The 26,965-nt window shown below is 48.6% G+C and overlaps 1 protein-coding gene across 13 annotated transcripts in view; it reads left to right on the forward strand.

Annotated features, from left to right (window-relative positions):
• PNPLA7 (patatin like domain 7, lysophospholipase) overlaps nucleotides 1-26,965 on the forward strand; it is a 443,243-nt gene that overhangs the window by 171,596 nt on the left and 244,682 nt on the right. For all 13 annotated transcript variants that reach the window (XR_012155226.2, XR_012155225.2, XM_073314045.2 and 10 more), the window contains one exon: nucleotides 337-460. Coding sequence is in view for 11 of the 13 variants with exons in the window: in XM_073314045.2 (XP_073170146.1) it covers nucleotides 337-460 (124 nt within the window). In the remaining 2 variants the exon portion in view is untranslated. The remainder of the gene's footprint in view (nucleotides 1-336; nucleotides 461-26,965) is intronic.

Raw genomic sequence — 26,965 nt, forward strand, 5'->3', positions numbered from 1 at the left:
TATTCCCAGAGTTCAATGATTTTCCTGAAGCCTGTTTGCTTTGCTAGGGAATGTTCAAATTCCATCTGTCTGCCTGGTGACCTAAAACCAACCAGTTGTTGATTATATATAGTAAACGATGAAAGGTGTTTGCTAATTGCATTTGACAAATCTGTGATTAGGTTGTTTTTTTTTAATTGTTCAGTAAATGTTTTTACTCTCATCTCTGCAGAGAGCAGAGCTACTAAGGGATGGTGGAGAGGTTTACATAGAGCTGATTAGTTAACTGGTTTTTTTGAGTGCATTTGCTGAGCACAGACACCACACTAATTCATAGTATGGATTGTTCTCTCCCAGGCAGGGGGACAGGTCAGACTGCACATACATTGTGCTGAATGGTCGACTTCGTTCTGTCATTAGGATGGATGATGGGAAAAAACAACTGACTGGTGAATATGGGCGAGGAGACCTAATCGGGGTGGTAAGAACCAGCTTTAGAATTTACTTGCTAAACTTTCTAGAAAACTCTGGCTTTTTGAACAAAACAAACAAATGCGTTAATAGGTCTGATCGTAACAGCTTGCTGGTCCTGGCTTGTGCGAGTGAGGCTGTCAGCTGTCTGAAAGGGAGGAAGCTGCTGCTACCAGCAGGCTCTATGGCAGGATAGTACATATGTAGGCTGCTCATAGTCTTTTCAATTTGCTACTATCCTATTTTGCTTCTGACAGCGTAAAGGGTACGGCGCGTGCACTGTGCCGATTTCTTTCAATCAGTGTCATTTGGAATTGAAAGAGCTGGTTTGATGTTAGCGTATATCCACGTCAGGCTACTTTCTCTCCCACATGCCTCTGTTCATTGCTTGCGCTTAGTACCCAGGTTAAAATATGAAAAGGACGTCCAGCAGAGCAGTGCAGGCACTTTGCCTATCTTAAACGTAAACCAAGGGGCCCTCTGAATGCTGAGGCTTCAATTCAAACCCTCTCCTGTTTGTTCGGGCTGTTGAGGACTAACAGTTGGGTCTATAAATAGATGTGCTAATGCAACATACCATTAGGAGGCCTGCCAAATGGGAGCTCCGTTGAGACACAGAACGATCAAATGATATTACAACATCTTATTTGCACTAGTTAAAGGCAATAGTGGCAGCATGCAGGCAGCAGGTTAATGAAGATAACCTAGTGGGTATTGGGACTGCAGGTGGGAAACACTTGTTGCAAAGTATAGTGTAGCAAGGAGGTGTGGCCTTCCGCAGAGGTGGATGCGGAGGGAATGCCACAAGCCGCCTGGTGGGCGGAGCCAGGATGACCATGACCTGCATACCAGAACAGAGGGCGGGACTGGAAGAGGAAGTATAAAAGGCTGGCCCAGCAGCTCAGTTGAGAGGGAGCCGCCAAGGGAGACAGACATTTCTTTCCTGCTGCTGGAGCGGGATGCTGAGGAGAACCACGGCTTCCCCGAGGGCTGCATGAGCTCCCAGAGAGCCCTGCCACTCCTGATGCTGAGTAGCTGCTACTGTTACCCTGGGCGATATATCCCAGGGAGACTGAGGATACCTCCTGGCTGCAGGTACACCCAAGAGGCAGAGTAGGAAGCAGCTCAGGGAAACTTTCTGGTCGAGAGCTGGTCTGATACAGGATCAGCGTGTTGCGGGCAGATCCCCACTTACCCAGTGGTGAACCACTGTGCCACTGTTAGGGACCTGGGCTGGGACGTGATGGAGTTGGGCAGGCCACGTCCCCTTACTATCCCACCCCTGGGTGGCAGTATTCCCCCTCCTTAGGCCGGGAGGCCTATGCTCCTCAGACATCTCTGCCGGAGCCCCATAGACTGTGCTTGGTGCTCGCCTCTACTGGATCCCCCCTAGACAGCATGGGTAGCTGTTGTGAGGTTATGGAGTTCCAGCAGTAAGTGCAGAGTCAGAAAGAGAGAGAGAACAGAAGTTGGTGGAGGTCTTGCTACAATGGCTGTGACTCCCACCTCTGGAATTGCAATACTTGATGATCACTGAGAGCGGCGTTACTTTTGGCTCAACAGTGCTGTTGACTTCAAGACTTTATCTGATGAAGGCATGATGCCAACTCACAGTGTTACATGTCATGTATGTGGCAACCTTTTCCACTAAGCACTCTGTCAAATCTTTTTTCCTTTGGGAGATCGCGGTGAAGCTTGTTTTCATCCATCCTGGAGATGGCAAAAGCATATATTCCTCTTCGAGTGATGGTTTGTAACATGGCACACATTCACCGCTGCGGGGCCTCCTGCTAGTCGTACATGAATTAGCTTGATTCCAGCCTTGGAGCGCCTCCTTCTGGCCAGTGTGTCTCTACTGGTACTTGCTTCCTGTTAATCTCCACCACTGACCCCACATCCCTCACTGGCCTGCGGTTCCCCTTCTCCTAGGTATTGCCCCACAGCAGTGCTCCCACACTTGGGGTCCTCCCCTCCCCAGGGAACCATGGTCCCCTAAGCCCACCTCGCCTCAGTGATCCACTGCCAGTCTTCATCTAACCCTTTCCCTTGAACAAACTGCAGTCTGAAGTGGCCACTCATCATGAGCCAGGGGGTTGGACCTGCTGTCTCTTCCTTCTCTGGCTGTTTCCCCACAGCCCCAGGACCTCCTCAGGCCATGGAAGCAATGCCTCAGCCTGGGAGTTCATCAGGCTGGAGCTCCTCAGCTTCTCCCACTCCTCCCAGCACTGCTCTGTCCAAGGTACCCTGTTCTGCTTGCAGGCAGCCAGTCTTTCTCTCTCCAAGGCTGGAGAGAGACTGACCGCCTTCTGGCCCTGCAGCCCTTTTATAAGGTCCAGCCTGGCCCTGGTTGGCTGCATCCCAGCCTTCTTTGATTGGCTTCCAGCCCCAGCCCTCTCCAAGGGCTGGCTTTTAACCTTTACTGAACTGGAGCGAGGTGACCGCCCCTCTACGTGATTCCCATATGGATTCCAAATGTGGATGCGCATGCATGCCATGTGCTGGAGCCGGAAGGTTTTTATAGCAGTGCCCTTTGACCTGCATGTGTGTTCCCCTCCCCAGCGTGTTTGCAGCTGAGTCTATAATAGGCCATGTGGGTTGATGCCGCTCCACTTCCCTCTTACTGCCGCATGGTTGGAGTCGGAGCCCCTGTTCCTCCTTACTTGTAGCTCCACTAAGAGGGTACTCTTTGCCCTTTCATCTGTACATAGTTGAAAATAGTTATCTTTTTATCTTGATGGATGTTTTTCCTTGCAGTTCATAGAGTTAGTTTAGTTTTTTCTCTGTTTGGGGGACAGCTCTCCTCCCATCCCCATCTGGGGACTGTGCCCTGTCAGCCTGGGTTCAAGAACTGTGCATCCTGCCTGCATTTGTTTTCAGTGAGCAACAAGCACCATCACTGCTTGTATTGCATGTCGCCACCCATTGCAGCATTTGCAAAGCAGTCCTGCCCACCGGTGCTCAAACCCCCAACTTCCTGGGACCTTTAACTTGGATAGCGCCACACTCATAAAACCATCCTTCGAGCCCATTGCCACATGCTCTCTCTTCCGCCTCTCCATGAAGGTAATCTTCTTAGTCGCCATTATCTCGACAAGACGGGTCAGTGAACTGGCAGCCATAAAGCTGACAACTTCCGCCCCCCCAGTCTTCCACAAAGATGACGTTTAGCTGCGGCTGCACCCAAAATTCCTCCTGAAGGTGGTGTCAGAATCCCACCTGAATCAGTGCATTCACCTTCTGGTCTTCTATCTTGAACCCCATGCCTCTCATGTGGACAGAACACTACATTCCCTCAATGTCTGATGTACGCTGATGTTCTACCAACAATGCACCCATGCCTTTCAAGTATTGTCAAGACTCTTTATTGCCATTGCCATAGCAAAGGACAAGCCCTTTCCTTGCAGTGAGTTTCCAATTTGATCTCTGGGTGCATCCATAAATATTACACACATGCTGACATTCCTCCACTGGCTGGAGTCATGGTGTACGCGAGCCTCGCAGCTACATCTGACTGCCTTGCACATGTACCGTTGAAAGACATCTGCCACACAGTAACATGGTGCTCCATTCACATCTTCATGTCTCACTACACCATCGCCCTGGTGGCAGCTGCAGGTCATAGAATATCAGGGTTGGAAGAGACCTCAGCAGGTCATCTAGTCCAATCACCTGCTCAAAGCAGGACCAACTCCAACTAAATCATCCCAGCCAGGGCTTTGTCAAGTCGCACAGATGCAGCCATAGGCCACGCTGTACTACTTATCTCGCTTCCTCGCATGTCCTCGCACCCACCTCCACACTGATCACTGCTCGCAATTCAAAACCCATGTTTGGAATCCGTATAGGAACTATCACTCAAAGAAGAAGAGGAGGTTACTCATCTGTAACTAGAGGCTCTTCCAGTTGAGGCTCTTTGAGGTGTCTACTCACATGACCTATTGTAGCCTCGGTTGCAAATACAAGGGGGACGCACAATGCACATGCAGGTTGATGGGCACTGCTACAAAAATCTTCTGGCTCTGACACATGGCATGCTTCTATACCCACGTTTGGAATCCAAATATGGACCACACATGTTGAAGAATCTTGAGTTACAGGTAGTAACCTCCTCTTTTGGTAAGACTGAGGTCTCTGACTAATTGTACCTAATTCTGTGAAGAATAAGCTCAAAGACCTCAGGAATAAGTCTTGGTCAATTGCAATAGAAGTTACAAATAAAAATAGGTGCATGAATTTTCCTGCTGTCTTCCAACACTTTTGGTACAGGAATTTGAATGTCAAACTTATGAATGTTCAACTTTAGAGATGAAAAGAACTGAGCCGAATTCTGGTTTTCTGAAAAGTACTTTGAGTGATGATGGGTTGGATACCTTAAACCCAGAAACTTTCTGCCCAGAAGTGAGCAATGCCAGGTTCGGCAGCACATTTTGTGCTGGCTCAAATAATGTTTGCTCTTTTGGTGAGAAGTGAAAGAAGTTGATTACAATGGGGAGTCCAGCACATATTTGCTATAACAGTGCCAAATTTGCTGATGAATGTCTGCACAGCTACAGAAATATTTGTATCCACATTGCAAGGCACTTTTCTGGATCCATTTGGTGCCAGGAATCATTCAAGGACTTTTGTGATTTTGTGTATGTCATCCACTCCTTCCTGCCCACATTTTCCAGAACCCACTGACGCATGCTGCCATTTGTTGAATGAATCTTGATGCTCTGGCCATCTTTACAAATCCCCCTCCAAGCGTTAGATGGAGTGCTGAGAATATGGCAACATTTCTTTGCAGAGGACATCAGCACAACTTTATTTTCCCTTTCTTAAAAGGCTTGCTTATCCCTGTTCCAGAAGATCCTTGTGATGCTGAGAAGGCTGATGTAATCTTGGGGCAGAAGATAAACAATTGGGGGAATCAAGTGAAAAGAATGAAAAAACCTGAGAATTCTAGGTGCCATCAGGAAGCAGACATATGCAATTTGGATAGTTGTTCCAAAGGGGAGTATGTGGTAATCTGCACTGCAGGCACTGGATAAAATGATTAGCATAACTTGCATATTTTGTTTAATGCCTTTATTTGGATAATCTCAAAAGACTTTTAAAACATGAAGCATCAGAGATAGGTAAGTATTATCCCCATTTTACAGAAGGATAATTTGAAACATGGAGGGGTTATGGCTTGCCTAGGTTGCTTGTTAGTGGTAAGGGTGCGAGCTCCCTGCTCACTATGATGTCCAGTAGACCAAACTCGTGGCCACTCAAAATTTGAGCCATTCCCTAAATTGACAGAATTATAGATGCTGCTGAACACTGCTGATTCAGGAGGGTATGAACAGATCAGAAACTGCCGAATTTGTTAACCTTATGTTAGGATTTGTATAGGCTGAGCATGTCAGTCATATGAAAGAAACACTTAACCAGCTCACTGGGGCTCTCTTTGAGAGACGCTGGCTGGCACTGATGGCATTTTGAAGGATCCTTCTTCATTAATGAAGCTCTGGAACTGCATCAACTGCTGTCGTTGAAGCTTGTCTCAAAAATTGCATGGTCTGACTCCATGTGTTGATGAATTATGGTTTGACTGATTTGTGAGCTCTCCTAATCTGTTTAGTGTGCAGCATTTGTTCAAGAAGACACTTTTTAATGATTAGGACAATGAATTTAATTGCTATATTTTCATACTGTTCGCTTATCACAGTGCTATGAACCAAAGGGTAGGGTGGATCTATAGTAGCATCACAGGATGAAGTCTGCTAATCTCCCTGTGACATCAACTAAGTGTCCCCCAAGATGTAAGTTAAAATAATGGGGGTCTTGGTAAAACAAAGGAACTCATGCTTATGCTCAAATAAATTGGTTAGTCTCTAAGGTGCCACAAGTACTCCTTTTCTTTTTGCGGATACAGACTAACACGGCTGCTGCTCTGAAACCTGACTAACTAGTATCTATCTAAATACAATATGAGATAAAATTTAAAAAAAATTCCCAAAAAGATGATATAAGAAGCTGTACTACTACTATTTACTAACGATTGAAACTAACACTAATACTGTGACTATTAATAAGAAAAGAGGATAAAGCTGAAGAAAACCCAGCAGGGCAGCCACTGTTGCTCCATCTCAGGCTGGGGCAGTTGAGAAGGAAATGAAGGGTGGTTCTATATAACAACGGCATGGGGCACAAGACTGACTGACCTGCACGTGCGGGCCGAACAGACACTGCTATGAGAAATCTCCGATCCAAGGTGCAGGGGGCACTTGCGTACCTAGAGTGGAGCACAGGTAGGGACACTATTTGAAGAAAGGTTTCAGAGGAGCAGCCGTGTTAGTCTGTATTCGCAAAAAGAAAAGGCGGACTTGTGGCACCTTAGAGACTAACCAATTTATTTGAGCATGAGCTTTCGTGAGCTACAGCTCACTTCATCGGATGCATACTGTGGAAACTGCAGAAGACATTATATACACAGAGACCATGAAACAATACCTCCTCCCACCCCACTCTCCTGCTGGTAATAGCTTGTCTAAAGTGATCACTCTCTTTACAATGCGTATGATAATCAAGTTGGGCCATTTCCAACACAAATCCAGGTTCTCTCACCCTCCGCCCCCATACACACACAAACTCACTCTCCTGCTGGTAATAGTTCATCCAAAGTGACCACTCTCCCACTTTGGATGAACTATTACCAGCAGGAGAGTGAGTTTGTGTGTGTGTGTTTGGGGGTGGGGGTGAGAGAACCTGGATTTGTGCTGGAAATGGCCCACCTTGATTTTCATACACATTGTAAGGAGAGTGGTCTCTTCGGATAAGCTATTACCAGCAGGAGAGTGAGTTTGTGTGTGTGGTTTTTGGAGGGGGGTGGGGGGGGTGAGAGAACCTGGATTTGTGCTGGAAATGGCCCACCTTGATTATCATACACATTGTAAGGAGAGTGATCACTTTAGATAAGCTATTACCAGCAGGAGAGTGGGGTGGGAGGAGGTATTGTTTCATGGTCTCTGTGTATATAATGTCTTCTGCAGTTTCCACAGTATGCATCCGATGAAGTGAGCTGTAGCTCACGAAAGCTTATGCTCAAATAAATTGGTTAGTCTCTAAGGTGCCACAAGTACTCCTTTTCTTTTATTTGAAGAAACTGAATTATGAAGTAAGTCTACAGTATCTGTCCACATTATCAGAGAAAGACAGAAGTAAAAGCTTGTTCTTGACAAGTTTTTCCAGTTTGGGGGTTGTTCTGCACATTGTTTCTATTTCTTCACTTCTTCGGTCACCCTATAGCTTCCTTCCAACAAGAGAGGAGGAAGGCACAGCCCACTTGTAAGATATATGCTGCTCTTTCATATTGCTCCCATCCCCTTCTGACCTAACATATAAGGCAACAGTTCTGATCTCCAGAGGTTGTTTCCCCCTTAAACCGCCAGGCCAACCACCACGATCTTTAAAATGCCATTAAATTCACCTTCATAGATGGAGCATATTATCATCTTGCTTTAGTGCTGGTTTTGTTATTTTTGTGAACACTGGACTAGATGAAATCTGCATTTATATGGCACAACTTGCTCAACCTGTCAAGTGTCACAACAGTTGTTTTTTCAAATACTTTTCCAAGACTTCTACAAACCTTGGCATTCAAGTACATTTTCACAGCAGGTTAAAAAAGTTTTCACAGCTTTTAGGATTAAAAATTCACTGTATCTCTTAGAAAAACTACTCTGGATCCTTTACACCTATTGTTTCTTTCCATCCCAATAAATTAAAACAAACAAAAAAAACCCCACTTTGCTTAAGGCATCAAATCATTTTGTGCAGCCTCTATGGACAGCAAAAAACATTAAATAGAACACTAATTTCAGAACTGTCCTAAATTGGACAACAAATCATGAAGCTGTGGTCAGTTTACCAGATGTCCACTGCCAAAAGAAGGAAAGAAAGCTACCTATTTTCAGATGGCAGGAGTTCAAAAGAGTTACATTGCATCAATACACAAACAAAATTATTATGGCAAATGTAAAAAACTATCACAATTTGAAATATTTTTCCCCCTGAGAAAAGTCAAGTCTTGACCAAACTAAAAAAGTCATAAAGATATGAGTTTTATGTGATAATCATCATCATCAATAAAAGATTCTTTTAAGTCCATGCATCCGATGAAGTGAGCTGTAGCTCACGAAAACTAGTTAGTTAGTTCTTTACTGGGAGGTTATACCCAGTTCTCCTGGCTTCAAACCTTGTCTGTCGTGCCAGGAGGTGATCCCACTTCTGCTGCATCCAGTACCTTAGGGAATCGCATTTTGCCCAGAAGTGCAACTTTTATGTGGCGCTGAAATTAAGAGTCAGAAAAAACAGAGAGATGAAGTTTTGTCTCCTCATGATGGAGAGCTCTCTATGCCTGGCTTCTGACCCAGGCCAAGGGACCCCGCTCTGTACTCCGGTCTGTGTGAAAGTCTGCTGCCTCCATGACCTTGAAGCCCCATACCTCTGGGGCATCTAAGAGGATGACACAGGACTCTTCACATAAGCCTCAAAGGAATCTGCCCCTAGCTCACCAGCTAGAGAATCTACCTCTTAAAAAGCTGAGGTCATCGGTATCTTTAGCTACGCCAGTGCCACCAGCTCTCCAATCAGGTACCCACGAGTCCCCTCGGGTACCCAGGGCTATGGCAAGACCAAAAGTTGGTAAAGCTTCGGGCCAGAGAGATCATTGGTACCATGGATCAATGGTACCGTAGAGGAATGGATCCAGGGAGCCCAAAGAGTCTTTCTCTGCTTCCTTGGTACCGATGAAGCCTGCTCTAACTGCACTTCCCTTGGGGCAGACGAGACCTTTGGTACCATCAGCAACTGTGCTTCCCTCCAAGCGCCTGAGACCATGATCACCTTCGTGAAGAGTACAGACTTGGTACTGATAACACTCTTGGTACCACAGGAGTTCTGTTTCCACTGGGACGTGGCTGTATCTGATATGCTGATTCTCTGACGTGCTGTTGGTACTAAGAATGTCGAGATCACCTGAAGTTCAGCCAGTACCGATGCTCCACCATTCTAGGGTGGGCTTGAGGAAGAGGATTCTGATGAAGACCTTGCCTTGGTGTCTCAAGTGTCAGTTCAGGGTTCTCCCTCTCACTGCTATACTGGCCCCTTTCCAGAAGCCTCTGCTGAAGCTGCAACTACTTATGGTGCACAAATTGCCACTGATGCCTTGCTGGTATGAGTGCCCTTAGGTGCCTCCTCCTATGGCTTATGCATCTCCTCCTTGGCCATATTGGGACCGTGGGGCAGCTTACTGTGAACAGTTTTCCAGAGCCTCCCGCACCACCCACCATAGAGAAGGGCAACCTGCAGCACTGCTCCCTCCAGGAGACATGGCCCTCAAGAGGAATCCTTTGAGGAGCAGGAAGCTAGAGCTGATGAAGAGGTTTCTCCTATAGCCAACATCTCTTTATCTCTGAATGAAGCAGTCATTCCTCCTCCTCCATCCCTGATGGATGATTTTAAGCACTTCCAAGATCTGATCAAGAGAGTTGTAGACTCCTTGAAAAGTCCTCTTGAGGTGAAAGAGCCTCATCATAAGCTGCTTGATATCCCTCACTTGCCCTGTGAGTTAAAGAGGCTCTGCTGGACCCAGTGAAGATCATCTGGCACACCCACACTTCTGTTCTGCCTAACTGCAAGAGAGCGGATAAGAAGTATTGTTTCCCAGCAAAGGATTCAAAATTTTTGTTTTCCCATCCCTCACTTAACTCCTTGGTAGTTGATGCAGTTAATAAATGTGGAAGACAGTACTATGCTAAAACCACATCTCAATAAAAAGACCATAAACATCTAGATTTACTGAGGAGGAAATCTTCTTATTCCTCAGCCTCCTTACAATTTAGAATTGCCAGTTATCAAGCATTAATGGCAAGGCACAATCACATGGATTATACCAAACTGAGCTCTTTCATGGACACCTATCGACAGAGCCCAGGCAGCGGTTCCAGGCAATCGCTGTAGGAGGCCGTCGACTTGCCAGAGCAGCCCCATGAGCCTCCCCTGACGCAACTGATACTGCTGCCTGTTCAATTGCGACAGCAGCAGTTGTGGGAAAGGCTCCCTGACTCCGACTCTCTGGAGCCCCAGAAGAAGTCCGAAGTACGGTAGAGGATCTTCTCTTGATGGAGCTACATTTGCAGATAGCACGGACGAGTCTCTGCGAACATTAAAAGACTCAAGAGCTACTTTATGTTCTCTTGGTATTTACACACCTGCTTAGAAGAGAAAGCTCAGCAAGTCAAATGGCCCAGACATCCCACATTGCCCAATTCTTTACCTCCCAGAGGTTGTATTAACCACAACAAAAGAGGCAGAGATTCCAAAGAAGGAAACAGCCTCCCACCTCGCGCCCGTCCACCTCCAAGCAGCGATTTTGACAGATTGGTCGAGGGCTTGAATTGCCATCTTCATCCTCTTTAGCTGCACTGATTCTCCAGCCTTCCTCTCTTTGGCAACCATCTTCACCACTTCAGGCGTGCTTGGGAGTCAATCACTATGAAAAAGTGGGTTATGGAGATTATCTCCATAGGATACACCATCTACTTTACTACACTTCCACCAACAACCCCTCCCTTTCCTGCCTCTCTCAAGGGATCCCTCTCATGAGAGTTTGCTTTGTCAAGAAATAGACAATCTTTTACGCTTGGGAGCTATAGAACCAGTTTCCATGCAGAACAGAGGGAAGGGGTTTTATTCAAAGTACTTCCTGGTGCCAAAAAAATAGTGGAGGTTGGAGAGACTTATCCTAGATTTAAGGCTACTCAATGCCAAGGAGGAGCAAGATCCCCCTCCCTCTGTGCCAAGGCTGTCAAGTTTTGGAATTGGTGCATATAAAACTGGATTATCATCACAGGCCTGTCTCTCCGGATAATATACCTGCCTACTGTATTTTTCACCCCATGCATCTGATGAAGTGGGTTTTAGCTCATGAAAGCTTATGCCCAAATAAATTTGTTAGTCTCTAAGGTGTCACAAGGACTCCTCGTTGTTTTTGCTGATACAGACTAACACGGCTACCCCTCTGAAACCAGTCAAATGAAAGAGTCCCCCATTCAGTTACATCATGTAATGGCAGATAGCTAAAAAGTTACAAGTTTTTAAAGTGCTTATATACCAATGCTTGAAGTCTAAATAAGATGGGTGAACTAGAGTGCCTCATATTAAATGAGGTTATTGATATAATAGGCATCACAGAAACTTGGTGGAATGAGGATAATCAACGGGACACAGTAATATCAGGGTACAAAATATATCGGAAGGATAGAACAGGTCGTGCTGGTGGGGGAGTGGCACTGTATGTGAAAGAAAGTGTAGAATCAAGTGAAGTAAAAAATCTTAAATGAACCCAGCTATACCATAAAGAAAAGGAGTACTTTTGGCACCTTAGAGACTAACCAATTTATTTGAGCATAAGCTTTCATGAGCTACAGCTCACTTCATCGGATGCATACTCTGGAAAATATAGAAGATGTTCTTATACATACAAACCATGAAAAAATGGTGTTTACCCATTTTTTCATGGTTTGTATGTATAAGAACATCATCTGTATTTTCCACAGTATGCATCCGATGAAGTGAGCTGTAGCTCACGAAAGCTTAGAATCATAGAATCATAGAATATCAGGGTTGGAAGGGACCCCAGAAGGTCATCTAGTCCAACCCCCTGCTCAAAGTAGGACCAATTCCCAGTTAAATCATTTGAGCTTATGCTCAAATAAATTGGTTAGTCTCTAAGGTGCCACAAGTCCTCCTTTTCTTTTTGCGAATACAGACTAACAGGGCTGTTACTCTGAAAACTATACGATAGAATCTCTATGGATAGTAATTCCATGCTCGAATAATATAGCAGTAGGGATATATTACCGACCACCTGACCAGGATGTGATAGTGACTGTGAAATGCTCAGGGAGATTAGAGAGGCTATCAGGACAGGATGCAGAAAGTTTCTTGACACCTTAAATGACTGCTTCTTGGAGCAACTAGCCTGGAACCCACAAGAGGAGAGGCAATTCTTGATTTAGTCCGAAGTGGAGCACAGGATCTGGTCCAAGCGGTGAATATAGCTGGACCGCTTGGTAATAGTGACCATAATATAATTAAATGTAACATACCTGGGGTGGGAAAAAACACCACAGCAGCCCAACACTGTAGCATTTAATTTCAGAAAGAGGGTGTCGGTTCCCTTCCCACTCTGGGGTACCGATGTGGGGACCCGCATGAAAGACCCCCTAAGCTTATATTCCACCAGCTTAGGTTAAAAACTTCCCCAAGGCACAAATTCCTTTCCTTGTCTTTGGGATGGTATTACTCCCACCACAAAGTGATTTAAACAAACGTTCAGGGCGGGGCCAATTGGAGCCCTATCCCCGCTTCCCCCTAAATATCCCCCCGAGCCCCTTCACCCTCTTTCCTAGGATGGCTTGAGAATAATATATCAACCAATATGTTAACAAACTGAGGACAGATCAAATCCCTGGTTTTTAGGACACTGAAAATCAATCAGGTTCTTGAAAGAAGAATTTTATTTAAAAAAAAAAAAGTAAAAATCACACCTGCAAAATTAGAATGGAAGATAACTTTACAAGGTAAATAAAAAGATTTAAAACATAGAGGATTCCCCTCTGACTCTGCTTCCCAGTTACAAAACAGGAATAAAATTATCTCTTATCATAGGGAAAATTCACAAGCTAAAACAAAAGATAATCTAATGTATTTCCTTGCTATTACTTACAATTTCTGTAATTTTAGATGTATCATTTCAGGATCTTTTTAGGAGCTGGGTTACCTGCTTGGTCTCTGTTTTTGGTTCCTTCTCAGGACAAAAAGAAAGAGAGCACAAACAAAACCTTCCCCCCAGCCCCCCAGATTTGAAAGTATCTTCTTTCCCCATTGGTCCTTCTGGTCAGGTGCCAGCTAGGTTAATTGAACTGATTAACCCCTTACAGTTAAGTGACTCTGTACCTCTGGCCAGGAGGGATTTGGTGTTACTGCATAAATAAAGGTTGTTACCCCTCCCTTTATATTTATGACAGAGGGAGTACAGAAAAATGAGGAAGTTAGTTAAACAAAAATTAAAAGGTACAGTGCCAAAAGTGAAATCCCTGCAAGTGGCATGGAAACTTTTAAAAGACACCAAAATAGAGGCTCAACTTAAATATATACCCCAAATTAAAAAAATATAAACGTGCCACTGTGGCTAAACAACAAAGTAAAAGAAACAGCAAGAGACAAAAAGGCATCCTTTAAAAAGTGGAAGTTAAATCCTATTGAAGAAATCAGAAAGGAGCATAAACTCTGGCAAGTGAAGTGCAAAAATATTATCTGGAAGGCCAAAAAAGAAGTTGAAGAAAGCTTGCCAAAGACTCAAAAAGTAATATCAAACATTTTTCCAAGTACATCAGAAGCAGGAAGCCTGCTAAACAATCAGTGGGGACACTAGATGGTCGAGATGCTAAAGGAGCACTTAAGGACGATAAGGCCTTTGCAGAGAAACTAAATGAATTCTTTTCATCAGTCTTCATGGCTGAGGATGTGAGGGAGGTTCCCAAACCTGAGCCATTCTTTCTAGGTGACAAATCTGAGGAACTGTCCCAGATTGAGGTGTCATTAGAGGAGGTTTTGGAACAAATTGATAAACTAAACAGTAATAAGTCACCAGGATAGTTCTCTGAAAACATCCACTCAGTGTGCAGTGTGAAGGAACAGAAATGGACACCGTGTAGAGTCAAGCACGAGGGTTTATTACCATAGCACTGGCGGAATGTCACTTTGCTTATTAGGCTCAGTGAGATACTGCTAAACAATTGATTATGATAGATTATATAGGGTGCTCATGGGTGGAGAGAAGCGAAGGGGGGGTGGAGTTCCCGAGCCCCTGGATAGGTTCTAGCAGCAAGACAAGATCAGCACAATAAGCCAGTAGTCTACAAGATTACATAATGGCTCCGCCCATGGCTGAGGTTAACATGTTGTTAATACACAGGTGTTTCTCTCAAACTATTCCTATTGAAATTTGTAGGTTGAATCCTGATTTTGGGGTCCCTAGGAATGAGGTAGCTCTTCCGGTTGGCAAACAGGTACATTCCTGGGGGGGGGGGGGGGGCGTAAAAGCAAAAAGACATTGAAAAGTACATGGCAATAGAAATTGTTTTTAGGGTTCACCATTGTGTTTCTGAGAACTAGGGTTGGCATCTGTGAAGGGGGAGGATGTCATATCTCATACTGACATGTTGGGCCTCTCCCTTAACTCTAATAGGCATTTGAGGAGGGTGTTCGCTATCTCCTTCCTGTACCGGGAGTACACTTTGAGGCCCTATTCAGTGCTTTGTGTGTCTGTTACTCGATAAGAACACCCAATTACTACTCCCCATCTGGAGTTCTGCTAACTCCGCTTATTTAGTTGAAACAAAGTTGTCTCCTGTTTTTCTTAATCATATATTGTTCATTGTTAGCTAGGCCCCAGACCAAGCTGTGGAATTTGGGCCTATTGGAAAAGTTCTTAACAGAGACTATGGCCAAGATCTTACATACACATTAATGGATTTTGGCCATTTACAGCGGCAGTCAAAAAAGCAAACAGAATGTTGGAAATCATTAAGAAAGGGATAGATAATAAGACAGAAAATATCCTGGGTGGGAAAGAGACCCCAGCATATTCCCTCAATGGGGCACCCCTCCAATAGACATGTTTGCCACAGAGTTAAATAAGAAATTTACCCAGTTTTGCGCGAGTGGCAGACTAGGTCATCAATCCCTGGGCAACTGTTTTCACTTTCATTGGTCATCAACTCTCTTGTATGCATTTCTCCGCTAATAGCCAAAATTACGCTCAAAATAAAGACAAAGCCAGAGTCATCCTAATATTTTTGACTTGGCCCAGGCAAATGTGGTTTCCTTATCTGATGCAACTGGCTGTTTTTTCTCTGATCACTCTTCACACTGCTTCTCATCTCTGCTCCCAGGATGGTGGGAAGATCCACCAATGGCCTCGTCACTACTGGATATACTGGACTACAACCTAACTCTAAAAGAGTGAGGGGGACTTTGATAGCAGCCTTCAACTACCTGAAGGGGGGGTTCCAAAAAGGAGGGAACTCGTCTGTTCTCAGTGGTGGCAGATGCCAGAACAAGGAGCAATGGTCTCAAGTTGCAGTGGGGAAGGTCTAGGTTGGATATTAGGAAAAAACCATTTCACTAGGAGGGTGATGAAACACTGGAATGGGTTACCTAGGGAGGTGGTGGAACTTCCATCCTTTAGAGATTTTTAAGCTCAGGCTTGACAAAACCCTGGATGGGAAGATTTAGTTGGTGTTGGTCCTGCTTTGAGCAGGGGATTGGACTATATGACCTCCTGAGGTCTCTTCCAACCCTAATATTCTATGATTCTAACTCTAAAAAGCTTGGAACTCTTGATGAGCTCTGTAAGAATCCATCTGGCAGCCCTCATGGTTTCCCATCCCCCTCTTAGAGGGTTATTCTGTCTTTGCCCACCCAACCACAGCGAGATTCCTCAGAGGGCTTGGGAGCCTCTATCCACTAGTCCAAGGCCCTACTCCAGTATGGGACTTCAGTCTGGTCCTTAAATGCTCACAAGAATCCCCCTCCCCCCCCCGTTTGAAATGATGGCTACCTGCTCACTGCTCCATTTGTCAATGAAAACTGCATTTCTGATAACCATGTTGGCGCAATGGGTTGGAGAAATAGGGGCCCTGATGACAGTATTTTTTTAAGGAAAAAGTCATGCTACGGTCCCACCCCAAATACTTACTTATAGACTTCAGGGCCAGAAGGGACCATCATGATCATCTAGTCTGACTTCCTGCACGTGCCACAGAACCTCACCCACCCACTCCTGTGATAGACCCCTAACCTCTGGGTGAGTTACTAAAGTCCTCAAATTATGATGCAAAGACTTCAAGTGACAGAGAATCCACCATTTACACTAATTTAAACCTGCAAGTAACCCATGTCCCATGCTGTAGAGGAAGGCAACTCCCCCCCCCTTCCCCCCCTGGCAGGGTCTGCCAATCTGACCCGGGGGGAAATTCCTTCCTGACCCCAAATATGGTGATGAGTTAGACCCTGAGTATGTGAGCAAGACCAATCAGCCAGGCACATGGGAAAGAATTCTCTGTAGTAACTCAAAGCCCTCCCTATCTAGTGTCCCATCTCTGGCCATTGGAGATATTTGCTGCTAGCAGTCGCAGATCGGCTAGATGCCATTGTAGGCAGTCTCATCATCCCCTCCCCTCCATAAACTTATCAAGTTCAGTCTTGAAGCCAGTTAGGTTTTTTGCTCCTACTGCTCCCCTTGGGAGGCTGTTCCAGAACTACACTCTTCTGATGGTTGGAACCCTTGATCTAATTTCAAGTCTAAACTTGTTCTTATGTCCACATCGGCACTTAAATAACTCCTCTCCCTCCCTGGTGTTTATCCCTCTGATGTATTTATAGAGAGCAATCATATTTGCCCTCCGCCTTCTTTTGGTTAGGCTAAACAATCCAAGCTCTTTAAATCTCCTCTCGTAGGTAGGTTTTCCATTCCTAGACAATCCTAGTAGCCCTTCTCTGTACCTGTTCCAGTTTGAGTTCATTTTTCTTAAATGTGGGAGAGCAGAATAGCACACAGCATTACAGATGAGGTCTTACCACTGCGTTGTATAGTGGTACTAACACTTCCCTGTCTCTACTGGAAATACCTTACTAAAGGTTTCTTCTGAGTTTCATGTCAACCAGCCCATTTACCTGCCTGTCTTCCACTCCACACTGCAGCTAGATAACCAGGAGGCACTGCTACACACCCTTGATGTTAGGAGAGCCCTGGCCTTCTATCTGGATAGGACAAAGTCCTTCAGAAAGACCCATAGTCAGTTTCGCTAGCAGATAAAGCAAAAGGGTCTGCAGTCTCTAACCAGAGGCGTTCCAAGTGGTTATCAACCTGCATTAACTCTTGCTACAAATATTGCAGTATTCAATCGCCTTTAAATATGTGCTCATCCTACAAGTTCCATTGCCACTTCTATGGCCTTTCCCGAGAGCGTGGCCATTATTGAGATCTGTAAAGCTGCTACTTGGGCATCTATATGTATGTTCACCAAACACGATGCTATAACTCAGTTTTGCTTCTGATACTGTGTTTGGCTCAGCTGGACTTTCCTCAGTACTAGACTTATTGGACAACAGGAACACAGTCCAAAACAGAGCTTGTGGGTACACCCAGGACCCCTCAGTCAAGTCCTTCTGGGGGGGCAGGGAGCTTAGACCCCAGCCCTGGGGTTCCCTGTGTTCCTCCACCCAGCCCCAAACTGAAACTAAACCCACCCAGCAGGTTCCCTGCTGCAGCCTCCGTCCACATTCCCGGGCAGAGGTGTTACCTCCCCCTCCCTCTCCTGGCTCAGGTGACAGGCTCTCAGGTCTCCCACCCCCAGGGCACATTCCCAGGTCAACACTCCCCCCTCCCTGCTGCATCACATCGTCACATCTCTCCCCCCTTCGAGACTGAACTGAGCGGGGTCACTGTGACCAGTGACCTGGGGAAGTTCGGGGCCCCCTCTCCGGGACAGCGCATCCGCTATCAGGTTGGCGCTTCCCTTCACGTGGACCACGTCCATGTCATAATCCTGCAGGAGCAGGCTCCATCTCAGGAGCTTGGCGTTGGCTCCTTTCATCTGGTGCAGCCAGGTCAGGGGAGAGTGGTTGGTATACACGGTGAAGTGTCGCCCGAAGAGATAGGGCTCTAGTTTCTTGAGGGCCCACACCATGGCCAGGCACTCCTTCTCGATGGCCGCATAGTGTTGCTCCCGGGGTAGTGACTTCTTGCTCAGGTACACGATGGGGTGTCTCTCCCCCTTTTCATCCTCCTGCATTAACACTGCCCCCAGTCCCATGTCTGAGGCGACGGTGAACACCACAAAGGGCTTGTCAAAGTCTGGGTTTGCCAGAACTGGGCCACTGACCAGAGCCTCCTTCATCGCCCGGAAAGCCTCCTGGCACTGCTCGGTCGAGACCACTTTGTCTGGCTTCCCCTTCTTGCATAGCTCAGTGATGGGGGTGGCGATGGCACTAAAGTGGGGCACAAATCTTCGGTAGTATCCTGCCATCCCAATAAAGGCTTGGACCTGCTTTTTGGTGTGGGGAGCGGGCCAGTCTCTGATCACCTCCACCTTGGCTGGTTCCGGCTTTAGGCGGCCGCTCCCCACCCGATGGCCCAGGTAAGATACTTCAGCCATCCCCACCTTGCACTTCTCCGCTTTTACAGTCAGCCCAGCCCCCTGGAGTTGGTCCAGCACTTGTCTAACCTGGGACACGTGGTCCTCCCAGGTCTGGCTAAAGACACAGATGTCATCAATATACGCCACGGCAAAACTCTCCATCCCCCTCAGGAGCTGGTCCACTAGGCGCTGGAAGGTGGCCGGTGCTCCCTTGAGGCCGAAAGGCAGGGTCAGGAACTCATAGAGCCCCAGAGGGGTGATAAAGGCTGATTTCAGCTGGGCATCTGCATCCAGCGTCACTTGCCAGTAGCCCTTTGTAAGGTCCATGGTGGTAAGGTACCGAGCTCCTCCCAGCTTGTCTAGGAGCTCGTCCGGCCTGGGCGTGGGGTAGGCATCAGATACAGTGATGGCATTGAGCTTCCGATAGTCCACACAGAACTGGACCGACCCGTCCTTTTTGGGGACCAGCACCACGGGCAAGGCCCAAGGGCTGGCCGATGGCTGGATCACCCCCAAAGCCAGCATGTCCCGGACCTCTCTTTCCAGGTCCTGAGCAGTTTTCCCTGTGACTCAGAAAGGGGAGCATCTTATCGGCGGGTGCGACCCTGTCTGCACCCAGGACAGTCAGATTAGTGCGTCCAGGCTGGTTGGAAAACAGCTGTCGGTACGGATGCAGCACCCCCCTGACCTCAGCTTGCTGGGCAGGGGTTAGCTGATCAGAGAGGGGAATTGTTTCCAGGGGGGAACCAGCTCTGGTCCCAGGGAATAGATCTACTAAAGGGTCATCTCCCTGCTCCTCCCACTGTCCACACACGGCCAACACCACATTCCCCCTGGCATAATATGGCTTCATCATATTCACATGGTACACCTGGCGGTGGTGCGCCCGGTTTGACAGCTCCACCACATAGTTTACCTCATTGAGCTGCTTGACGACCTTGAAAGGGCCCTCCCAGGCGGCCTGTAGTTTGTTCTTTCTCACGGGGATGAGAACCATCACCTGATCCCCGGTGGCGTAGGCACGGGCCCGCGCCATGCGGTCATACCAGACCTTCTGCTTCCTCTGGGCTCTGGCCAGATTCTCCCTGGTCAGGCCCATGAGTTCAGCCAGTCTCTCTCGGAAGATCAGGACATACTCCACCACTGACTCTCCATCGGGAGTGGCCTTCCCCTCCCACTCGTCTCTCATCAGGTCCAGGGGGCCCCTCACCCTCCTTACATATAACAGTTCGAAAGGCAAAAATCCGGTAGACTCCTGGGGCACCTCCCTGTACGCGAACAGCAGGTGAGGTAAGTACTTGTCCCAATCCTGCGGGTGCTGGTTCATAAAGGTTTTCAGCATCATCTTTAGCATCCCGTTAAACCTCTCCACCAGCCCTTTGGACTGGGGGTGATAAGCTGAGGCCCAGTCGTGCCGGACCCCACATTTCTCCCACAAGCAATGGAGCAGGGCCGACATGAAGTTGGAGCCTTGGTCTGTCAAGAGTTCCTTGGGGAACCCCACTAGGCTGAAAATGGTCAGGAGTGCATCTGCCACGGTGTCTGCTTCAATGGAAGCTAAGGGCACTGCCTCGGGGTAGCGGGTGGCAAAATCTACCACCACCAGAATGTATTTCTTCCCTGACTGGGTCGTCTTGCTGAGAGGCCCCACGATGTCCATGGCCACCTTCTGGAAAGGCTCCTCTATGATGGGCAAAGGTCTCAAAGCCGCTTTCCCCTTGTCCCGGGCCTTCCCCACCCTCTGACAGGGGTCACAGGATCGGCAATACTGCTGGACCGTGGTAAAGACCCCGGGCCAGTAAAAGTTCTGTAGCAACCTCTGCCGGGTGCGCTGGATTCCCTGGTGCCCTGCGAGGGGGATGTCATGGGCCAGGTACAGGAGCTTGCGGCGATATTTCTGGGGGACCACCAGCTGCCTCCTGATCCCACAGGATTCTACTTCCCTTGTGGGAGCCCATTCTCGGTACAGGAACCCCTTCTCCCACAGGAACCTCTCCTGGCAGCCTCTCCTCATGGTCCGTCCCACGCTGAGGTCGGCCAGGTCCCTGAGCTTCCGCAAGGAGGGATCTTTCCTCAACTCGGCCTGGAACTCAGCGGCTGGGGAAGGGATGGGGCCCGGTTCCCCCTCAGTGGCCAGGTCTGAGGCCTCCGCCTCTCTGAGCTGTGCCCCTCGGCGCTCCCTCCCCACCAGGGTAGGGTCCTGCGCCTCCGGTGTGGTACCCTCCCCAAGGTCAGGGAGCAGTGCCCCTCGCCGGCTCTGGCTACGGTTCACAACCGGGGCGGTCTGGGGCTTGCTTGGCCAGTCCTCTAGGTCTCCCCCCATCAAAACTTCAGTGGGCAAATGGTGGTGTACCCCCACATTCTTGGGGCCCTCCTTGGCCCCCCATTTCAGGTGTACCCTTGCCACGGGCACCTTAAATGGGGTCCCGCCCACCCCTGTCAGGGTCAGGTAGGTGTTGGGCACCACCCGATCTGGGGCCACCGCCTCGGGCCGGGCCAGCGTCACCTCCGCGCCCGTATCCCAGTATCCATTGACCTTCCTCCCATCCACCTCCAGGGGAACAAGGCACTCTCTCCGGAGGGACAGACCCGCGCCCACCCTGTAAACCGAGCCCCCTGAGTCCAGAGCCTGCAGCCCTCTGGCGGAGCTGGCCTGGGGTACTCTTTCCTCCTGAGCAGATGGTAAACTGGTAGCCCCCCTTTCCTGGGTCGTCTGCCCCTCGTCCAGCTGAGTCCCTACCCAGTTAACCCTGGGTAGGTTGGGTCTGCTCAGTTTGTCCCTGAGCCCGGGGCACTGGGACCTTACGTGGCCTCTCTGGCCACAGTGATAGCAGCTCAGGTCACGTTGGTCCCCTCGAGCGGGTCGGAGGCGCCCGACGCCAGGCGTTCCCCTTGGGAGGGGGTTCTCCCTATTTCCCCACTGGGAGGCCCCACGGTGACTCTCTCTATGCATCGGGGCGGCCTTTTCTTTTGGGACTCCTACCAGCTACCCCCTGACCGACTGTTCACAAACTTGTCGGCCAGCTGCCCTGTGTGCTGGGGGTTCTCTAGCTTTTTGTCCACCAACCATAGCCTCAGGTCGGATGGGCACTGTTCATACAGTTGCTCCAGTACGATTAGGTCCAGCAGGTCCTCTTTAGCTTGGGCCTGAGCTGTCCACTTGCGGGCATACCCCTGCATCCAGTTGACCAGTTGTAGGTAGGTGACCTCAGACGTTTTACGCTGACTCTGGAACCTTCTCCGGTACATCTCGGGGGTCAGCCCAAATTCACGGAGCAGGGCCTGTTTGAACACTTAATAGTCCCCTGCCTCCGCCCCTGTCATTCGGCTGTACACCTCCACGGCTTTGGGGTCCAGTAAGGGGGTGAGGAACTGGAGCCTGTCTGCAGGGTCAACCCTGTACATCTCGCAGGCATTCTCAAAGGCCGTCAGGAAGCTATCTATGTCCTCTCCCTCCTTCCGCTGGGCCAGGAAGCACTTATCAAAGCTCCTTGCAGTCTTGGGTCCCCCCGCACTCACCGCAGCCGGGGCCCCACTGCTCCTCAGCCTGGCCAGCTCTAGTTCATGCTGTCTTTGTTTCTCCTTCTCCTGACGCTCCCTCTCCTTCTCCTGACGCTTCCTCTCCTTCTCCTCCTGCTCATGTTGACGTTGTTTCTCCTCATGTTGACGTTGTTTTTCATGATCCTCCAGCTCCCTCATTTTCATCTCCCTCTCCCATTACAGCCGCATCCGCTCCAGGGATGGGGAGCTCTGCCGGGAGGATCCCCTGCTGGCTGCTGGGGTCAGGGTGCCCTCGGTATTCGCTGGGCTTCCCCCAACCCCTCCCCCAGGCCTAGGTAGGAAGGGTCTCGGGATGTCCTCAGCAGCAGTCTGACCCCTTCCTAGCCCGGTCAGGCCCCAGGGCCCACGCTGCGTCCACCGGGCGGCTTCCCTCCGGGACAGGGATCAGGTCATCCAAGCGATCCCTCTCCTCCAACTGGGCAATCAGCTGTTCCTTGGTGGACCTCCCGATGCACAGCCCCCTCTGCCTGCACAGCTCCACCAGGTCGCTCTTAAGGCGTTTAGCGTACATCTCCCTGCTGGCCACTCGCAGGCCAGGCAGCTTCCCACGGTTTCCAGGAAAAGCCCCTAGTGTGCCAGTCCTTCTTGAGGTCACCACCTCTTTGCCAGGGTCGAGCTGCAGAGCTGCAGACTCCTCTGCCCCTGGGACCGCTCGCTGCAATCCCCCGGGGGACCCTGTTACTGCAAAAGTCCTTCTCTATGGTCACACACTCCCAGGGGTTAACTATGCCCTGGAACCGTCTCTCTCTGACTCTTCAGCATGCCTGGTCCCCGTCAATCCCCCTTCGTTTTACTGTTCCCCAGTCACTTACTGCAGGAAGTGCCGTTCACGGGGTGCAGTAGATCCCACCTCTGCCACCAGTTGTCACGGAGTGTGGGGGAGTCCAGGCCCTGCACCCCTCTTCCTGGGATTCACTGAGACTCTCAGCCAGCCAGTAAAACAGAAGTTTTATTGGACAACAGGAACACAGTCCAAAACAGAGCTTGTGGGTACAACCAGGACTCCTCAGTCAAGTCCTTCTGGGGGGGCAGGGAGCTTAGACCCCAGCCCTGGGGTTCCCTGTGTTCCTCCACCCAGCCCCAAACTGAAACTAAACCCACCCAGCAGGTTCCCTGCTGTAGCCTCCGTCCACATTCCCGGGCAGAGGGGTCACCTCCCCGTCCCCCTCCTGGCTCAGGTGACAGGCTCTCAGGTCTCCCATCTCCAGGGCACATTCCCAGGTCAACACTCCCCCCTCCCTGCTGCGTCACATCGTCACAACTGTTTGGCTCAGCTGGACTTTCCTCAGTACTAGACTTTACTCCGAAGCCTCCTCTGCCTTAAAGAGTGCTGCTTGGTAGTCAGCTAGACTGTAGCACCTGTAGGGACACTGCTCAAAGCAGTAGTAATGGTTACTGACCCTGTGTAGTAACTGTGGTTTTTCTGAATTGTGTGTCCCTATGCATGCTCCAGTACCTGCCCTTCCCCTTTGCTTTGGAGTTCTCGGTTGTGGAGCTTTGTAGTAGAGAAGGAACTGAGGGCAGTTCGCGCGTGCAGTGTTATATGACAACGGCACAAGACAGACTGGACTGCAGACAGACTGCAAGCGCAGGCGAGACGGACATGGTTCTGAGAAATCTCTGATCAGGAGCGTAGGGGGTGCTAGAGCATCTAGAGTGGAGTCCCCATAGGAACACGTATCTTGAAAAACCACAGTCACTGCTTGGGAGAGTAACCATTTCTTTCTGTACTTCAATAAACAGACACAATTTTCCAAGTCGGTTCCTATGTTAGGCCCACAAAAGGGCTGAATATCGAGTAGTTCTGTCACTGGGGGGGCTGCTGCAGCCCAGTTCCAGGCATGTGCTGTCCTGCCCAGGCCCAGTCAAGGAAGTTTATTTTTTTAAATAAACATAGCACAGTCTTAAGTCAATACCTTTTCCCTAGGCTTCAGGGCAGGGGTGGGCATGCTTTTTGGCCTGAGGGCCACATCGGGGTGCAAAACTGTATAGAGGGCCGGGTAGGGAAGGTTGTGCCCCCTGAACAGCCTGGCCCCTGCCCCCTATTTGCCCCTCCCACTTCTCATCCCCTGACTGCCCCCCTCAGAACACCCGACCCATCCAACCCCCCTGATCCTTGCCCCGACTGCCTGCTCCCAGGACCCCCAACCCCAATCTGCCCCCTGCCGGGACCCCATCTGCTATCCATCCCCCCATCCCCTGACTGCCCCCCCGACCCCTAGCCACACCTCCGCCCCCTGACGGGCCCTATCCAGCTGCCCCGTTCCCAGAACCTTCGCCCCATCCAACTGCCCCCACTCCCTGTCCCCTGGGATCTCCTACCCCTTATCCAAACCCCCTGCCGCCCCTACCATGCCACTCAGAGCAGCAGGAGCTCGCAGCCCTGCTGCCGGGACGGAGCCAGCTGTGCTGTGCACAGGGCGAGCGGAGGCTGCGGGGGAGGGAGTACAGCAGAGGAGGGGCTGGGGGCTAGCCTCTCCGGCCAGGAGCTGAAGGGCGGCGCAAGGACGGTCCCTCGGGCCGTAATTTGCCGACCTCTGCTTCAGGGCCACCCCTCCCAGGGTCTCAGCTCTCCAGCTCCCAGCAGCTTCCTTGCCTCCTCCATCTCTGCTCCCCTCTAAAAGCTACAGCCACGCGGTTGCTTCTTTGAGCTCCTGGCCCCCTTGCTCCAGGGACCCACCACAGGAGTTAACTTAACTTCACTCCTGTGTGGCGTCTGCTGACCAAGACTCAGCCGTCTCATAGAATCATAGATTATCAGGGTTGGAAGGGACCTCAGGAGGTCATCTAGTCCAACCCCCTGCTCAAAGCAGGGCCAATCCCCAATTTTTGCCCCGATCCCTAAATGGCCCCCTCAAGGATTGAACTCACAACGCTGGGTTTAGGAGGCCAGTGCTCAAACCACTGAGCTATCCCTCTCCCTCCGGAGTCCTTTTCTTTCAGCTGCCTACTAATGGCCCTTTCATAGAATCATAGAATATCAGGGTTGGAAGGGACCCCTGAAGGTCATCTAGTCCAACCCCCTGCTCGAAGCAGGACCAATTCCCAGTTAAATCATCCCAGCCAGGGCTTTGTCAAGCCTGACCTTAAAAACCTCTAAGGAAGGAGATTCTACCACCTCCCTAGGTAACGCATTCTAGTGTTTCACCACCCTCTTAGTGAAAAAGTTTTTCCTAATATCCAATCTAAACCTCCCCCACTGCAACTTGAGACCATTACTCCTCGTTCTGTCATCTGCTATCATTGAGAACAGTCTAGAGCCATCCTCTTTGGAACCCCCTTTCAGGTAGTTGAAAGCAGCTATCAAATCCCCCCTTTATAGCCCTGCTCTCTTTAATTAGCTGGATTGGGCTCACCTGTTCCAGTCACTGGGCAGTCTAAGACTCTAAGAGACCAGCTACCCTATGACAAGAACCTGTAGAAGTTAATCAGAGCAACTGAGTGCACAGCACTTTTGAAAATCCCCACCACTTGTCTAGGCTCCTAAGTACCAAACTGTAGATTTACCTGTGGTTACCTGCCTCTGAAAATCTTGGTCAAAATCCAGAAGGCTTCCTTAAATGTTTTATTAATTAAAAGGTGAACATGCTTCAGGTCCAGGAAAGTTCTGCACATGTTCTCTAGCACGTGACTATCTATGGAAAAGAAACCCGGCTCTTGCTACAGTTTTTACTCCCCACAAAGAGGAAATAAGATATCTTTTAAGTAAACCATATAGCAAAACCCGCACAAGCACATTTCTGCAGCCACACTCTCATTAACCACACTGAGAACCAGTGATTAATTACAGTGGAGATTAAATTAAAACAGCAAATGCTACAGTGAGCCAGATCTGCTATGCAGTGAACTTCATTTTACACTCTAGAAATTATGAATAATCTAGTCTGTTTTAAATCTTGTAGTCTTTAGAAATGCAGTTCAACTCATAAATATTAATGTGGTAAAGTTAAGAAATGTTCAAGACCAATGATAAGAATGATTCTTAAATGGATTCTGATTTCTTTGGGATTGACAGCACATTCCTTTTCATTTTTTTAAAATTAAATGTTAGTAACCTCTAATCTCTGTGCAATCCCGAAAGGAAATGGCAGTATCAGTTTTTTCTTCAAGCTTTAATTCTTTACCAGAATCCACATTGTCACAACCTTGTTTCCTTTCACAAAAATTACAAAAGCAGCTTAAGTGTTAAAAAATGTGCTTGACAACAGTGCTATAGTAAAAAGAAAAAGAGTACTTGTGGCACCTTAGAGACTAACCAATTTATTTGAGCATAAGCTTTCGTGAGCTACAGCTCACTTCATCGGATGCAACAAATATGCTTATGCTCAAATAAATTGGTTAGTCTCTAAGGTGCCACAAGTCCTCCTTTTCTTTTTGCGAATACAGACTAACAGGGCTGCTACTCTGAAACCTGTAACTGTGACGAGAGTGATCACTTAAGGTGAGCTATTACCAACAGGAGAGTGGGGAGGGAGAACCTTTTGTAGTGATAATCAAGGTGGGCCATTTCCAGCAGTTGACAAGGACATCTGAGGAACATTGGAGGGTGTGGGGGGGCATAAAAATGGGGAAATAGTTTTACTTTGTGTAATGACTCATCCACTCCCAGTCTCTATTCAAGCCTAAATTAATTAAATCCAGTTTGCAAATTAATTTCAATTCAGCAGTCTCTCCTTGGAGTCTGTTTTTGAAGTTTTTTTGTTGAAGAATTGCAACTT

The sequence above is a fragment of the Lepidochelys kempii genome, chromosome 16, assembly GCF_965140285.1.
Source record: "Lepidochelys kempii isolate rLepKem1 chromosome 16, rLepKem1.hap1, whole genome shotgun sequence".
Taxonomy (NCBI): Eukaryota; Metazoa; Chordata; order Testudines; family Cheloniidae; genus Lepidochelys; species Lepidochelys kempii.